We start from the raw sequence: 15,941 nt of genomic DNA, 5'->3' as shown, positions 1-15,941 counted from the left end.
AATCAATAACCAAATGAAATTATTACATCGGAAACAGTAACTTTTCAAATTACAAAATTATCCAATCGGTAACTTATCAAATTAATAACTTACTCGATCAGTAACTTGCCATATTGGCTTCTTACTCAATCGATAACTTACCAGATGTGTAACTTAAATCAGCAGATAAGCAATACTAGGTGTATTGCTCAATGAAATGTAATATAACAACTCATCAAATAGACAACTGGGAGAGTTTTTGACTTTCCCAATTAGTAATTAACAAATCGGTGAAATTGGCAATTTACTAAATTAGCGTTTACCCAATCAATAACCAAATGGGTAACTTATTAAATCGGAAACAGTTACTTCAATAACTTCTCAAATTAGTAACTTATTGGATCAGTAACTTGCCATATTAGCATCTTACTTGATCGATAACTTACCAGATGTGTAACTTGAATCAGCAGATAAGCAATACACCTAATTAAAATCTTAATGAAATGGTTATATAACAACTCATCAAATAGACAACTGGGAGAGTTTTTAACTTACCCAATTAGTAATTAACAAATGGGGTGAAATTGGCAATTTACTAAATTAGCTTTTACCCAATCAATAACCAAATGAGTAACTTATTAAATCGGAAACAGTTACTTTTCAGATTACAAAATTATCCAATCAGTAACTTATCAAATTAGTAACTTACTGGATCAGTAACTTGCCATATTGGCTTCTTACTCAATCGATAACTTACCAGATGTGTAACTTAAATCAGCAGATGAGCAATACACCTAACTAAAATCTCAATGAAATGTAATATAACAACTCATCAAATAGACAACTGGGAGAGTTTTTGACTTTCCCAATTAGTAATTAACAAATCGGGTGAAATTGGCAATTTACTAAATTAGCTTTTACCCAATCAATAACCAAATGGGTAACTTATTAAATCGGAAACAGTTACTTTTTAGATTACAAAATTATTCGATCAATAACTTCTCAAATTAGTAACTTACTGGATCAGTAACTTGCCATATTGGCATCTTACTCAATCGATAACTTACCAGATGTGTAACTTGAATCAGCAGATAAGCAACACACCTAATTGAAATCTTAATGAAATGGTAATATAACAACTCATCAAATAGACAACTGAAAGCATTTCTAACTTACCTAATTGTTAATTATTAAAATGGCATCTTGCGTAATTGGCAACTTACCAAATCGGGTTTTACCCTATCAATAACCAAATAGGCAACTTACTGAATCGAAAACAAAGTAACTTTTCAGATCTGTAACACATCAAATTAGTAACTTACTGGATCAGTAATTTGCTATATTGGCATCTTACTTAATCAATAACGTATCAGATGTTTAACCTAAATCGACAGACAAGCAACACACCAAATTGAAATCTTATTGAAACGGTAACTTAACAACTCATCAAATATACAATTGGGAGAATTTATAACTTACCCAGTTGGTAATTATTAAAATGGCATCTTGCGTAATTGGTAACTTATCAAATCGGCTTTCACCCTATCAATAACCAAATAGACAACTTACTGAATCGGAAACCAAGTAACTTTTCAGATCTGTAACTCATCAAATTAGTAACTTACTGGATCAGTAACTTGCCATATTGGGATCTTACCCAATCGAAACTTATCAGATATGTAATACATATTACATATTATTATTATTATTATAATATAATAGTTCGTAAAATCAACAACTGAGCGATTAAGTGACGAGTATTAACAGGTAAAAAAATTAATATTCGGAAAATCATTCTGAATATAGTAGTTACAGGATTATTTGAATCAAATTTTGTATATTCACAAGAGTATATTGACACAAAATTCATTTTGAGGAATATTATTTTACATAAATGCTACAATTTTTTGTGTACATTCCTCGAAACTCGTTTCTGCATCTTACATATGCACAAGAACAACAACCTTGTAGATTTGTACTGACCTACAAACTTTTGCTACCTTTTATACTACTACATAATCAATATTGAAATAACCGTATGTCCGCTTATCTTTTGGAAAATGTATTGTCCGTTTTTGAATGTAATGTACTGTAAAAATTATTGTGTAGGTAAAGTGATGATATATACATTTTATAATTTACAATAAAATTTTAATTTCTAGTTCGTGTTTTATTGACTCAATAGATGCCTGACGTTTCGTCTACTACTGCGGAAGGCATTATCAAAGGCTCGAGTTGTTGTTCCCGTTTGTACCCGAGCACTTGGTTCGTTTTCTAATCTTTTTTGATAATGTCTATCGCAGCAGAAACGTCAAGCATAAATATCTGCAGACCACGGCCAAAAAACCCAGGAAATAGATTAGACACAGTTGTCTCCTGCCGTGAAAGTTGACATTCATTGATCAAAACATGGTGTTTCACAAGGGTCTGTTCTGGGACCGTTGTTATTTATTTTGTATACAAATGATATTTATAATATAATTGGGAGTTGTCCAATTTCACTTTTGTTGTAATATAATATTCGAAAAGAAATACAGGACATTTAAAAAGTTGAATTATTGAATAATTATGAATTGAAACCCAACCAAATCAAAATTATGATGTAAATTTATCGAGAGCTAAACATTTTGAATTATGTCAGAATTTCTCAGTATATTTTCAGTTTCTATGAGCCTGACATTCATTGAAGGTCATTTTTTTAAAGAGTGTCTTCTAAATCAATCTCTGAAAAGAATATGGCAGAATAGAAATATATTTCTCAGGTATAATTGAAAAACTTGAAGAAATAAATCATCGATTATTAATAATGCTATAATGTCACAAACTAATTCAAATTGGAGTTTTGAGACTTGATCATACCATAATCATAACATCATATGTTTGAATTAGGTTAAAATCTATTCAATTTTTGGATACAGTAATGATAATAATAAATAATAAGTAATTTTGAAAAGGTATTTTTTCTGATTATCTGGAAATAAAATTCTTAAACCAATTTATGAAGGTGGTGCCCGAAAAAATGTTTCAAATTATCGTCCAATTGCTCTCTTAAATTTGTTTGGAGAGTATTTGAAATGATTTTAACATCTCTTATAATCAATTTTATAAATATCGATATTGGTTTTGATGAATTTCAATATGAATTGAAATAGTTGGTCTGTGACAGATCTAATGAATAATATATATTTGTAGATGTTTGGATATGAGTAATTACAGTGTTGTAATATTTTTAGATATAAAAAAGGCATTTGATTCAGTTAATCAAAAAATATTACTAGATATTTTATAACTATAGCTCTGGAGTAAGAAGTCATTCTTAAAGATAATTTTAAAATCGAAATCAACATGTAGTTATGAATAATTGTGAAAGTATTATATTTAATATAATAGTTTAGTACAAATGAGATGGTTTGAAATACTGTAAACTGTTTAACACTTTCAAAATACAAATTTTGAAATTATAAAACAATAACAAAAATTGATTGGCGCTCCGGGGCGACTTCATCGATTCCAGTGGCGCATTTGCTTTTTCAGCTTCAGGAAAATCCGGAAAAACCTGCAGCACCACTTCATCTGAAGATCTTAATCTGCCAATGTCCTCTCTCTCATAAAACAAAATGTAGGGTGTCCCCAGAGGCTCCAATCAATTCAATACTTCGTCAGAACACTTAGTGATATGACTATCATCAAACTTAAACCAGTATTGACAGTTTCAACTTTTGGGGTATTAACTCTATGTTGATACTATTGAAAATATATGTTAGATGGGTGCAGGGCCGCAGCGAAAAGAAAAACTGGGGGGGGGGAGAAAATCCAAATTTTCCCAACCCCACCAGCAAAATTTGCCAACTTTCGAGATAATGAAAGCCAAGGGATTAGTACTACTATGATATATTAATTTTCTCACTTAGCTATCCAAAGATTGGCTGAATGCTTATATACCCGTTAGGGTATGCACAAACAAAAATAAATTTTGGTAATTTTAGAAATAATAATGGAAATTATTCTACTTTGGACCGAGGTCCTTGTCCTTCCACCATGTTAGCAATATTCAATACAAATGAAAGGAAACAACACTTCAATAATATTGTGCTTATTGTTTTCTACTATCATTTTTTCTATCTTCACGGCCCGAAATCGACTTTTCCAAGTCGAAATAACAGCGAAAAGTTGTGAATTTGTGGACTGTTCAGGGCTGTTCTCTTACTTGGGAGAAATTGAACTTTTTTGAAGTTTTTACACAACTCAAAATTTCAGAAGTATGGGATCTCCAAGTTATGCATGTTGGGAAATCCCAACCTTTTCTTGGTTCTTTCCCTTTTCTTGCCACCTCTCCCTTTCTTTTCTCTCATTTTTATTTTTTTAATTTTTTTCATTTTTTTACCATTATTTTTTTCTATCTTCACGGCCCAAAATTTTTCAACTTTTTCCCAAGTCGAAAAAGCAGAGGGAGGAGGTTCCCCCCGTCCCCCCATGGCGACGGCCCTGGATGGGTGATCATTTCTAATTTGTAGATGATCTTGCACTTTTTTATTAAGAAAAAAAATTGAATACAAATATAAATAACGTTATGAAAAAGATTGGGAAATAATTAAATTATTTCAATTCACCAATCAACTCAAGTGGAAGATTGATCTTTCTCTTGAACATGAACACTTGGTGATCGAAACACGTGTCGAGGTGTTGAAATAACGGTTTGGTTTTGGGATAAACTCCAGTAATATTCATTACTACACCAAAGGTTCCATACAGTGCATCACAAGCATGTAATCCCAAAAAAATTCAATACCATATTCTTCAGATCATCATTTTCAACTGTCAGAAATGAAATTTTGTATAATATGAACCACCATTTCTTTATTTTCCACACGTTCAATAATAAATAAAAATAATACAAAGCAGCAAGTTCAGTAATATTCATAAGGAGGCCGAGTTTCAAACCTTCTGTAGACATCCCTCCTCGGAGGTCTAACGTCAAGCTCAATATAATCATCCTCATACCGCTGGTTCTGGTAAGGCCTCGTCTCATATCTGGGATCCTCATAAATCGTTATATGCTTTTTCGGATACCCTACATCGTGATCGTTGTGAGCATACCTGTCGTAGGTATTGTAATAGGGATCGTGGTAAGGTCTCCCCACGAATTTTTCTTCGTTATATCTTCCTCCCATACCGTAAGCATTGGCAGCGTTTCTGCGGTTCGCTGCCTCCCTGTCGTCATAGTATTTGTTTTTGTTGTACATTTGGTGATTGCCTCGGTCTTTTTCGTATTTACCTGCGTTGTCGTAATGGCCGTGTCTTTCCTGTTCGTCCATGTGATGGGCCGAGTCCAGATTTCCACCTTTGCGACTGTCTTGGCCAGCGTCCCCATATGATCCTATGTTAAAAAACTGGTGATATCATAAGGTGTAGCAAAGGTGCTGATATGAACATTCAGGAAATGGGTATACTAATTTTACATTTTTTGAATTTGTGATTATAAATTTTTGGTCTAGATGTTTAGCGGAAGATATTCTGTCAATATTGGAATTAGACAGCAACTTCGTTATTTCATCTCAAATTCAATCGCTAGTGTATATTCTTACATATATAATCACAATGGCAATTTTTCCAACGATTTATATATTTTTGAAGTTATGTAAAAATTCGAACCTACGAAAGGTTGAGATAATCAGAAACGTTTTATTAGAATTGGAGTTGGCACATGAAAATTATTTTTTGAGCATCTTCCTTTCCATATAAAGATAAATAATCTTATAGTAAGTTATTTCAGATTGTACACCCTGTGGATTCTATATAGGTACATTAGATTCTCACTTTTAGAGTGCATCACAAAATTCGAAGTATTTTTTACTGTCATTTATTGATTTTCTCTTGACTTTTTTGAAAGACAAAGCTATAGGTTTCCACGTTGCATGATTTGAAAATGATAAAATTCTAAAAGAGAATTTTCTATTCGTGTACAAAGGGCAAACTTCAAATCGACCCCGATATGTGTGACTGTTGTGCTGTTTATCAATAACTTCATTTCCAAATTTTCTTAAATGGATGTCAAAAGAGATCTGCAATCATTCAGATCTCCACAACTCCAATATTTACAACTGTATACAGTTCTTCAATTTTTCATTTACATCGTAAGGGCTGAAAAATCCCAAAATAGTCATCAATTACTCTGATTTCCATCAATTAAATTGTTTTTTGCTAAATAATACTAGGTTTTATCTTCAAAACTTTCATAATTATTTGTTTGTTCTTTGTTACTTTCCCTCTAAAAATATTGTATGTTTTTTGGGATCGATAAACGGTAATATTATTGTTTTCCAATTGTTAGATGGATTGAGAGATATTATTTCTTTGAAGATGAAATTGATGCACAGTACTATATAGTTTCTAATACAAAAATAATAGCTTTTGGAATGTGTATAACAACATTTTGACTCTACCGACATCTATGTTCTGTATACCGAAGTAACTTGTCTTTTATGTCATAGGTTTTCTTCACTACGAACGCAGTTAGATCTACTGTGACATAGGTGTCAGGAAAATCTTCGGTCGATTGAGAAGATTATACATTATCTCGATGAAGAAACCATTATTTATTAACTAAACCACATATTTGATGCACTATAGTTTCGAGTACCTGATAAGATAACAGCTTCATTTAGGTATATTTGTTTGGAAATTTTGAATTTATCGCGATCTATGTTCTTTATACCAAAGTAACACCAACTTTTATATGAAAAAGATTTCTTCATTTTTTAAATTTAAGTAGTTATATCTACTGTAACACAGATGTCAGGAAAATCTGGTTGTCATCACAGTTTCTTTTAACATTGATAAATTATAAAATATATTGTTTAAACTTACTGAAACTGAAAGTAAGTAATACTACTAAATCAACTTCAAATGTCACGAGTCCATTGGCAATGAAAACCGTTTTATTTACAAAATTTTGAGCAATATTTCAAAATGAAGGCTTCCTAGGTTTGTTACAAGTGTTTTTTGTGCATGAATGATAATACTTTTCCAAAATCTAAATGAAAATCTTGATTTCTCACCTTTTCTGGTTTTGTGACTGTATTCATCCCCTTCATCGCTGCCATCGTCAAAGTAACTAGAATTGCTTCCTTGTTCGTCCTTGTGGTAGGTATTATGGAAGCCAGTCTTATGATGTCCTTTTTTGTGAGCCTTTTTTTCTTCGAAATCAGAAACGTCGCCTCCGCCATTTTCGTGGAAAGAACCTTGATCGAAAGAGGTCTGATCCGAATGATCTTTCCTGTTACCGTTTTGTTCGCCGTATCTTCCTACGTTCGAAGAACTGATGAACTTCTTTTCGTCGTCCTTGTTGAATCCTTCGTCTCCTTCAAAATTGGCGATACCTTCAGAACACGTAATGACATGTTTAATAGATTCACATTGAGTGAAGGCTGAATTAATTTTTTTTTGTTATGGTGATAGTTACTGTTCGTCCATTTTGCAGAGAAGTTAACCTTACGAATATCGAAAAATTATTATTTATAAAAATATTTTCCAAATTGTAAGTGGTAAGAACTTCGAAAGTCCAAAATACAGTGTGTAACAACGAAAACTTAACAGAGCCGTTTTTGAATATGTAAAGTAAGATTTTTAAAAAAACCTCGGACACGTCGATTTCTAATTGAAGGGTGACACCTTTCAGATTAATCAGATTTTTTGTAGTACGCACCCCCTCGGAGGGGTGCGTCTGACGACCCTTATTTAGATAGTGAAAGTAGGTCGAGTGGCACCTTGTTTTAAAGGTCTTTCTCTGGTAAAAGAAAATTTTTGTATCGATTAGTTTTCAAGATAATTTGAAGATTTAAAGTATTTTTATAGAGTTCAACTCTTATGCTGGGCATAATGGGGTGGTGCACCGTCTTGTTGAAAATAGATAAATTCATCTTGACATCTTGGATCCTGTTCAATTATTTCAACTATAAGAGGTTGTATTGTCTCTTGAAGAAGTTGTAATAAGAATGACCGGTTAAAATTCCATGAATGAAAAATGGACCTATAATATGATTGCCTAATATTCCGGCCCAGACATTCAACTTTTTGGGATGTTGGGCATGTATTTCTGCGTATTGTCTTGGGTTTTCATCCGACCAATTACTGCAATTGTGACGGTTCACGCAACCATTTAAATAAAATGAGCTTTCGTCCGAAAAACAGATGTTATAGAGCAGCTCGGGATTTTGCATTAATCTCTCACTCATGCCCTCGCAAAACTCTTGTCTTCGATCAAAATCATTCTCATTGAGTTCATGAACAAGTTCATTTTTGTAAGGATGGAAATTGTGGTTTTTAAGGATTCTCCATGCACTCATATGGCTTATTCCGGCTACTGCTGATGAACTTCTGGTACTTAACCTGGAATTGGCAATGACTTGACCAATCACTCCAATCGCATTATCGTCATTCACTACCCTTCTCTGAACATTTCTTTTTTATTTAAAACCGAACCTGTCTCCCTGAATTTTGTGACCAAATCCAGAACGTGATTTCTGCTTGGGTATTTACCAGGGTTTTGCTCGTTAAATAAAATTTATGTTGTATTAGCATTTTGGTCGTTGCCAAAAAATAAAGCAATAACTGAAACCCTTTCAGCAGTGGTGTAAGGCATTTTTAAACAAATAACAATACACGACCCGTTTAAACAAAACAATCGAACGATGTACTAATAAAAACTGGAAGAACAGAAGTGAGTATTGATTTCAAAAAAAGGGATTTTATTCAACAAAAAACTGATAAGAAGAACTGCTCGAAACATTTTTTATTTAAGCATGCAAGTTACCGAGTGGTCTGTCTAATGTATTATTAACATGGCAATTTTAACTTCAAATTATCTCGAAAACTAATCGTTACGAAAAATTTCTTTCAACAGAGTTGTAAAGGTATTCGAAAGACCTTTAAAACAAGGTGCCACTCGACCTACTTTCCCTATCTAAATAAGGGTCGTCGGACGCACCCCTCCGAGGGGGTGCGTACTACAAAAAATCTGATTAGTCTGAAAGGTGTCCCCCTTTAATTTGAAATCGACGTGTCCGAGCTTTTTTTTAAAATCTTACTTTTTATATTCAAAAACGGCTCTGTTAAGTTCTCGTTGTTACAAACTGTATATTCAGTCTTATGTGGCATTATAATTAAAGAGTTACAAAAAACTCATTATGAAAGTCAGTTCAATTCATTTGACAGCTGACAAATACCAGTACAACAATGTTCTGCATACCTAATTTTTGTGAAAAACAGTTCATGAAAGTAGGTAAAAAAGTTCATAAAAGTTTCTACAATTATGTACTTCTTCTGTACATTTCCTCCAAATTTTCTGAATGAACTACGCATTTAGTATCATTAGATGTATCTTCGTTTTATTCAAGTGTCCCTATACCAAAAACTATTGATGATTTGAGGATTCTTCTGAGGATCAATGGTCTCAGAGCAGAAGTAATTGAAAACTACATGCATTTAACAAAAATCTCATGGAACAGAATGGCTTCTAATTCAATAACTTCACAGCTAATCTGATGTTCATGGACAGATTTAAATGAAAGCATGGACTTTGATTTCATAATGTATTTGCTATTTTTCATACGAAGAAATCAAAGGTAAATGACTTTGCTTCCACTCCTAACAACAGAATTACAAATATCAAGTTCATATATGAATTTGAAAGCAACGAGCAACTCCAGCACACGCTGGAGTTTTTCCCAACACCAAACCCTCATTTCAACACCTCGACACGTGTTTCGATCACCAAGTGATAATCTTCAGTTTGGTATTGGGAAAAAACTCCAGCAATATTCATAATTGATAAATTAGCTATATATTTTGATTTAATTCGTTCTCCCATTGAATTAAAATCGTATCAGACAATAGAAGTCTCAACTAGTATGATTCACAATGAAACATTGTCAACCGCTTTCAAACAATATACTCTGTTACTGAACTATCATATGGATCCTTATATACATAATCGATCTACAAAAATCCTTAATCGAAATAAAAACAGAAATACTTTTTTGTCAAATATGGCTTGAAAATCTGCAGAACATGGCCAAAAAAAAACTGAAAAACAGGTTTGACACTGTGATAACTAACTGCGAAGCTGTTTTGATCATTTTTTAGGTAGAAAGTTATGAATTATCTTTTTTTTTATCTCTAACTTATACACCGATAACTTACTGACTTTTTTTCAGAAAGTACTGTTGTGTTGTTGTAATACATTGACACATTTTTGTTCCCGTCCCAGAAAGACATTTCTTGAACTGAAATAGGCGCGGAAAACATGCATCAATTCTCCGCGTGTTAGTGGAAAAATGTATAATATTGGAAACATTATTTTTCATTATTCATAGTATAGAATACTATTCCAAATGCAAGCATCAGCAGCACAATTTTCCAATTGTTTCTCCTTCGGTAAACTCTTAAATTCTTCAGAGCCAAATTCAATGTGGGATGTAAATAAAAAACAACCAACCTTTGTGATGGGAGACATCATACAGTTTGGCATCCTGTTCTTGCCCCTGATTCTTGACCACTCCTGTCCTGATAACGAGCGGGTTGGAGATGACACAAACAAAACACGTGAATGGAACCACGGTCCACCAGAAGCTGCGGTAACACATCTCACAAAGACCATCTAAATACAGGAGTTGAGAGAGAACTGAAACCAATTTGAGATATTTGTTTCGTTTTATACCGTCACTAGGTTCATTGTGATTTCTAACCTTCGTTGACTTGGAATTTCATGGTATAACGTGGAAGAGGATGTACCGCTGGTTAAAGAAACGGAGAAGGTTAATTGTATTTTTGTTAAATTTGTCTCGCAAAGTTGGTACAAAAAAGGATTTCGGGTCTTTGCTCGAATATAGCAGACACTATTATCAATTTGATCAATTGAGGAAAAAAAAATGAGAATATTGAAATCGGTAAATGGTAACTGTAAATATGTTTAGAAGAACTGTTGTCTATCTGAAAAAATTGATGTGTTGATTATGTGCTTCAGTAGTTTGATACAACAAGATAGATGGGTATTTTATATATCTCCGGATGTTAATATACATATATATGAAGACATTAAGAGGAAATCAAATACCTTTTTTCATCAAGCACTCTAGGTACTGATGTAGACTCCCATACTGATTCAGTATTTTTCCCAAGTAGGGAGGACTGGAGAAAGAAATATTAAGAGTAGATAGTTGTTGCTTCACAGATGGATCAAAAACGCCTTCAGGTTCTGGTACAACGTTCTGGTTTCAGTTGCAGACCCAGAACAGAAATATCAACCTGTCGGGATTTCAGAGTTTGGAAGAACCTCACTCTTACCATCTAACCTGAGAGATTACTCACTATATAAACTGATCGGCTTCGTTAAAAAGCTGGATTCATTTGGTTGAGTTTGTGAGCCACAATAAACCCTTGCGGGTTACGGTGGAGGTCGAATAGACTCACTCACTTGTGACCGAACCTAACCGAACCCATACTGTAGTAGTAACTATTTTTTGAGGAAGATGAGTCTCAACTTTAACAATAACGGAAATCGATGTGAGAAATTTCATCATTGTTCAAAAACACAAAAAAAATCAGCGGAACTGATGAAATACCAGTGAAACTACAAAAAATACTAATAACACTTCGAGTCAACCTCTAACAACATTATTACGTTACGGTAACGTTCCTGTGGATAGAGATCCGGGATTTATTTGAAACTTCGATTGTTTCACAAAAAAGATTGCAGATTATAACTCAACATTTATAGAGCAAACTCACCATCACTCAGCTTCTCAAAACCCCTGGAATGAAACCTAAATGAACAACTGTTGACTCATCTTATGAAACGGAACATTTTTCACAGACTTACAGTTTGGGTTTCGCCAAAATCTAAACAACGGATGCCATATTTGCTCTAAATGAATATGTGAATCAGTTGATAGAAAACAATGGAAATCACCAGGCAATATTTTGTCCTCGATCCAAGTCACCTGTATGCGTAGATAATTGACTTGACTTGACTAAACTTGAGTACCTATTATGGCATACAAGGGATTCCCTTGAAATGATTTGAAACTTATATACAGTGTGACCCATTTTTAATGGAAAAATTTGAAGTTGTTAACCGATTTTAATAATTTTTTTTGAAATGTCAAGTACTGAAAGGTCTACCTCGGGACAAAATTTGATATGTTTATTGAAGTTTCAGGGCATACTACGATATTTTTTCTCAGTCGAAAATCGGGATTTTTTATTAGCGATTTTTTTATTGAAAAAATCACTACGCCACTGGATTCAGAGTGCCTCTAAACAGGTGTGACCAAAATTTCATAAAAAAATATTCATTATTAACGAAGTTATGACAACTCAAAAATTCTAAAACTCACACAGCTAACATCACAAAAAATATTAATGAAAATAAACGGAATTACATTCAAGTTTTCACGCAAATTAACTAAAACTAAGACCTAATATTTCAATTGTCCTCGTATTAGCTGCGGTACGGTAATTAAAATAAATAAAATATTCAATAAAACTGGTGCAGTACCAAAAATGATGTTAAAAAGTAATCATGTACAAAGATGAAACAGGAATGACAGGAATGATCAAATCATTTTAGAATATTTCGGAAATAATCCTAATGCCAGTATAAGGAATGCAACTTTAGATTTGAATATTCCACGAGAAACTATTCGGAGATGTCTCAAGGCGAAGAATATTAAACCTTTCAAGCCAAAATTTTTACACACACTTCAATAAGGCGATGAAGCAAGAAGCCTGGAATATTGTTTATGGGCCCAAGAGGAATATTTAAACAATAGAAATTTCCTAAAAAATATTTTATATACCGACGAAGCCACTTCCACTACAAATGGAGTAGTGTCATCACAGAATTGTCGCTATTGGCCAGCGGATAATCCTAACTGGGCAATAAATTGTAAAAGCCAGTATTCCCAAAAAATCAACGTCTGGTATAGGATATTGAACGAACGAATAATTGATCCTTTCTTTTTTGAGGAAAACATTAATGCGCAGAGGTTTCAAGAATTTTTTAAAACAGAGTTTTGGGATGCTATTCACGAGCTGCCAATCAATGAACGATCAAATTTAATTGTCCAGTTAGAAGGGTGTTCAGTTCATTATGCCAGAGCTGTGAGGCAATGGCTTAACAAACATTTTCCAAACCGATGGAAAGGCCGTGGTAGTCCGTTTATAGAGTGGCCACCCAGATCTCCAGACCTCACAGTTTTGGACTTTTTTCTCTGGGAACTTCTCACACAAAAGGTTTACAAAAACCGCTCAAGAGATAGAAATGAACTTTGTGCAAGAATTCGACAGGTATGTGCAGATATTGGCCCTCAACAACTAAGGAACGTAATCAGAAACATTCGTAAGCGCTACGACACATGTATCGAAATACGTGGTGGATTAGTAGAGGCTACTAGAATATGAGTTAGAATTAATTGTTGCACTGAATCGAAACATTTCAATACTTAGTTATTAGTTACGTTTATTAAAATATTTTGCTTCATTGTTAGTTGAATTGTGTGAATGTAATTCCGTTATTTTCATTAAAAATATTTACGCTATATGTTTTTTTCCATCTGGCGGCACTTTATTGTTGAAATCATAAAAAAAATATTCTCATGGCTATATATGTTTTTTGTGACTGTTAGCTGTGTGAGTTTTCGAATTTTTGAGTTGTCATAACTTTGTTAATAATGAATATTTTTTCATGAAATTTTGGTCACACCTGTTTAGAGGCACTCTAAATCCAGTGGCGTAGTGATTTTTTCAATAAAAAATCGCTAATAAAAATCCTGATTTTCGACTAAGAAAAAATATCGTAGTAAGCCCTGAAACTTTAATAAACATTTCAAATTTTGTCCCAAGGTAGACCTTTCAGTACTTGACTTAAAAAAAAAATATATTAAAATCGGTTTACAACTTCAAATTCTAGAGGGGTGTTTCCATTAAAAATGGGTCACACTGTAGATCAAAGAAGGATGCAAGTTAAAATGGAGGCTATTGAAAATAATCGTACAACGAATTATTAGTCAGACACGGCAGATGTGAAGGAAGGGGTCTTGCTGGGTTCTATTCTTGGTTCTACTTTATTTCTCATCTACGTCAACGATATTGTGTGCAACTGTCCCAATGTACCTTTTTCTCTTTTTGCCAATTATATCAGTTCAATTGTCTTTGACTAGGAAGTTCAGTTACTAATTCATTAATCACAAAGAATGATGACTTGGTACAATAATTAAGCTGGTTCAGTGCAAATCAACTTCTTCTGAATGCATCACTGCCCATAAAATAAACCAAAGTGATTGTTAATGCCGAATCAACGAATACCTCAAACACTTCAAAATTTTTGTGAAGCACCATTAACTATGGTTTCATCTGGTCATATCATATTTCTCATTTGAACAAAAAATTGAGCTATCTTCGTCATTACAAGGAAGTGGCAAAGATCGTGTATAATGCCTATTTCCACAGCCTTATACAATTTGATATTCTGTTTTGAGGTTCATCTGTTTTCGAATTCCTCCTTCATCATACATGAACGAGCAATTAGGAAAATGTTTGATCTTCCATGTAGAGAATCATGCCGAAATTACTTCGCAAATCATAAAATATTCACTTCGTGCAACTTATATAAAGTTTTGTTTCTTATTTATAAAAATTGAGATTTTATGTCAAGTCAATCAGGCAATAATTTTTTCGAATTACAGATACAATAAATAAATATTACTGGAGTTTTTTCTCAACACCAAATCGTTATTTTTAACACCTCGACACGTGTTTCGATCACCAAGTGATCATCTTCAAAGAGAAAGATTTTTAGAGGAAGAGTTTTATTCTTCCTCTTTGAAGATGATCACTTGGTGATTTTTAGAGGAAGAGTTTTATTCTTCCTCTTTGAAGATGATCACTTGGTGATCAAAACACGTGTCAAGGTGTTGAAAATAACGATTTGGTGTTGGGAAAAAACTCCAGTAATATTCTTTACTACACCAAAGGTTCCAAACAGTACATCATAAGTAGATACAATAAAACTCGTTTGCCACCCCTGTGAATCACAATTCCCAGAACAATTATTTTCCGTTAAGAGAATTATCAAAGACAAAATTTAAGATTGAGTTGAAAAAATTATTGCACCACAATATTTATTATAGTTTACACGAACTTTTCTGATCAAATATTTGACAGTACTTATTTTTCAAATAGCTAGTCACTTTCCCCAAGCTATGGGCAGTGGATACAGATTACATGTTGATTATGAAATTTGCATGTGTATATTATGTATAGGATAGAGAAAATAAATTTTGTCTAATTTCCACTAATATTTTTATTTGTTACGTCGTTTACTTGAGAGTAAACTGAGAAAATTTCATTGAAGAATCTAGATCCAGATATTAGTTGTCGTTATTACATGCACTGAAATGTAATTTTGACACTTGATTCCTTGTTATGACACCAATACAGAATTTATTGATAGAGAGACAACGTTGAAAAATGAAAGTTGAATGAAGTCGAAGGATCTTTTCCGAAGGTTCTAATTGTTTATTATGTCAAGTATTTTGATGACAGACTGTGTAAAGTAAATCATAATAATGCTATTCTCAACAACAATGAATGGCCATTTTTTCTGATATTTATAATTTATTTTATGAACGTACTAGTTGTTGCCCGCGGCTTCGCCCACATAGACTTTGGTAGTTGTAGTACTAATTAGTACTATGTTGTTGTATCGCTGCTGTTCCAATGTTTTGATAGTGCTTTCAAAAAATTGTTCTACAGCGCCATCTACTGGCGAGTTACAGAAAAACTGATAGCCTAAAAACCTTCTCTATGAAAAATTACTTATACATGTCAAGTTTCATCACGATCGGTTGAGCGATGTAGAAGTTTATCACTTACCAACCAACCAACCAACCAACCAACCAACC

The 15,941-nt window shown here is 33.2% G+C and overlaps 1 protein-coding gene across 1 annotated transcript; it reads right to left on the bottom strand.

The window, feature by feature from the left end:
* Positions 1–4,819: 4,819 nt before the first annotated feature.
* LOC111512701 (uncharacterized) lies at positions 4,820–10,670 on the bottom strand. Its single transcript, XM_023168850.2, has 3 exons — positions 10,475–10,670; positions 7,038–7,358; positions 4,820–5,356 (listed from the first exon to the last, which is right to left on the bottom strand). Exons 1-3 carry the CDS (start codon positions 10,620–10,622, stop codon positions 4,887–4,889), a joined length of 939 nt encoding a protein of 312 aa, XP_023024618.2. The 5' UTR covers positions 10,623–10,670; the 3' UTR covers positions 4,820–4,886.
* Positions 10,671–15,941: the final 5,271 nt, after the last annotated feature.

Source organism: Leptinotarsa decemlineata, unplaced genomic scaffold (genome assembly GCF_025532065.1).
Source record: "Leptinotarsa decemlineata unplaced genomic scaffold, Ldec_3_MD MMD2_tig00026314_RagTag_RagTag, whole genome shotgun sequence".
Lineage (NCBI taxonomy): Eukaryota > Metazoa > Arthropoda > Insecta > Coleoptera > Chrysomelidae > Leptinotarsa > Leptinotarsa decemlineata.
The sequence above is the reverse complement of the archived record's forward strand: the minus strand, read 5'-3'. Positions and strand labels throughout refer to the sequence as shown.

Excerpts from the sequence above, each read along its gene's own strand:
- LOC111512701 (XM_023168850.2), bottom strand. The coding sequence starts at position 10,622 with ATGTGTTACCGCAGCTTCTGGTGGACCGTGGTTCCATTCACGTGTTTT. Across the intron at positions 7,359-10,474 it reads TGATGTCTCCCATCACAAAG|GTATCGCCAATTTTGAAGGA; the intron begins GTTGGTTGTTTT and ends CGTGTTCTGAAG. Across the intron at positions 5,357-7,037 it reads CAGTCACAAAACCAGAAAAG|GATCATATGGGGACGCTGGC; the intron begins GTGAGAAATCAA and ends TTTTTAACATAG.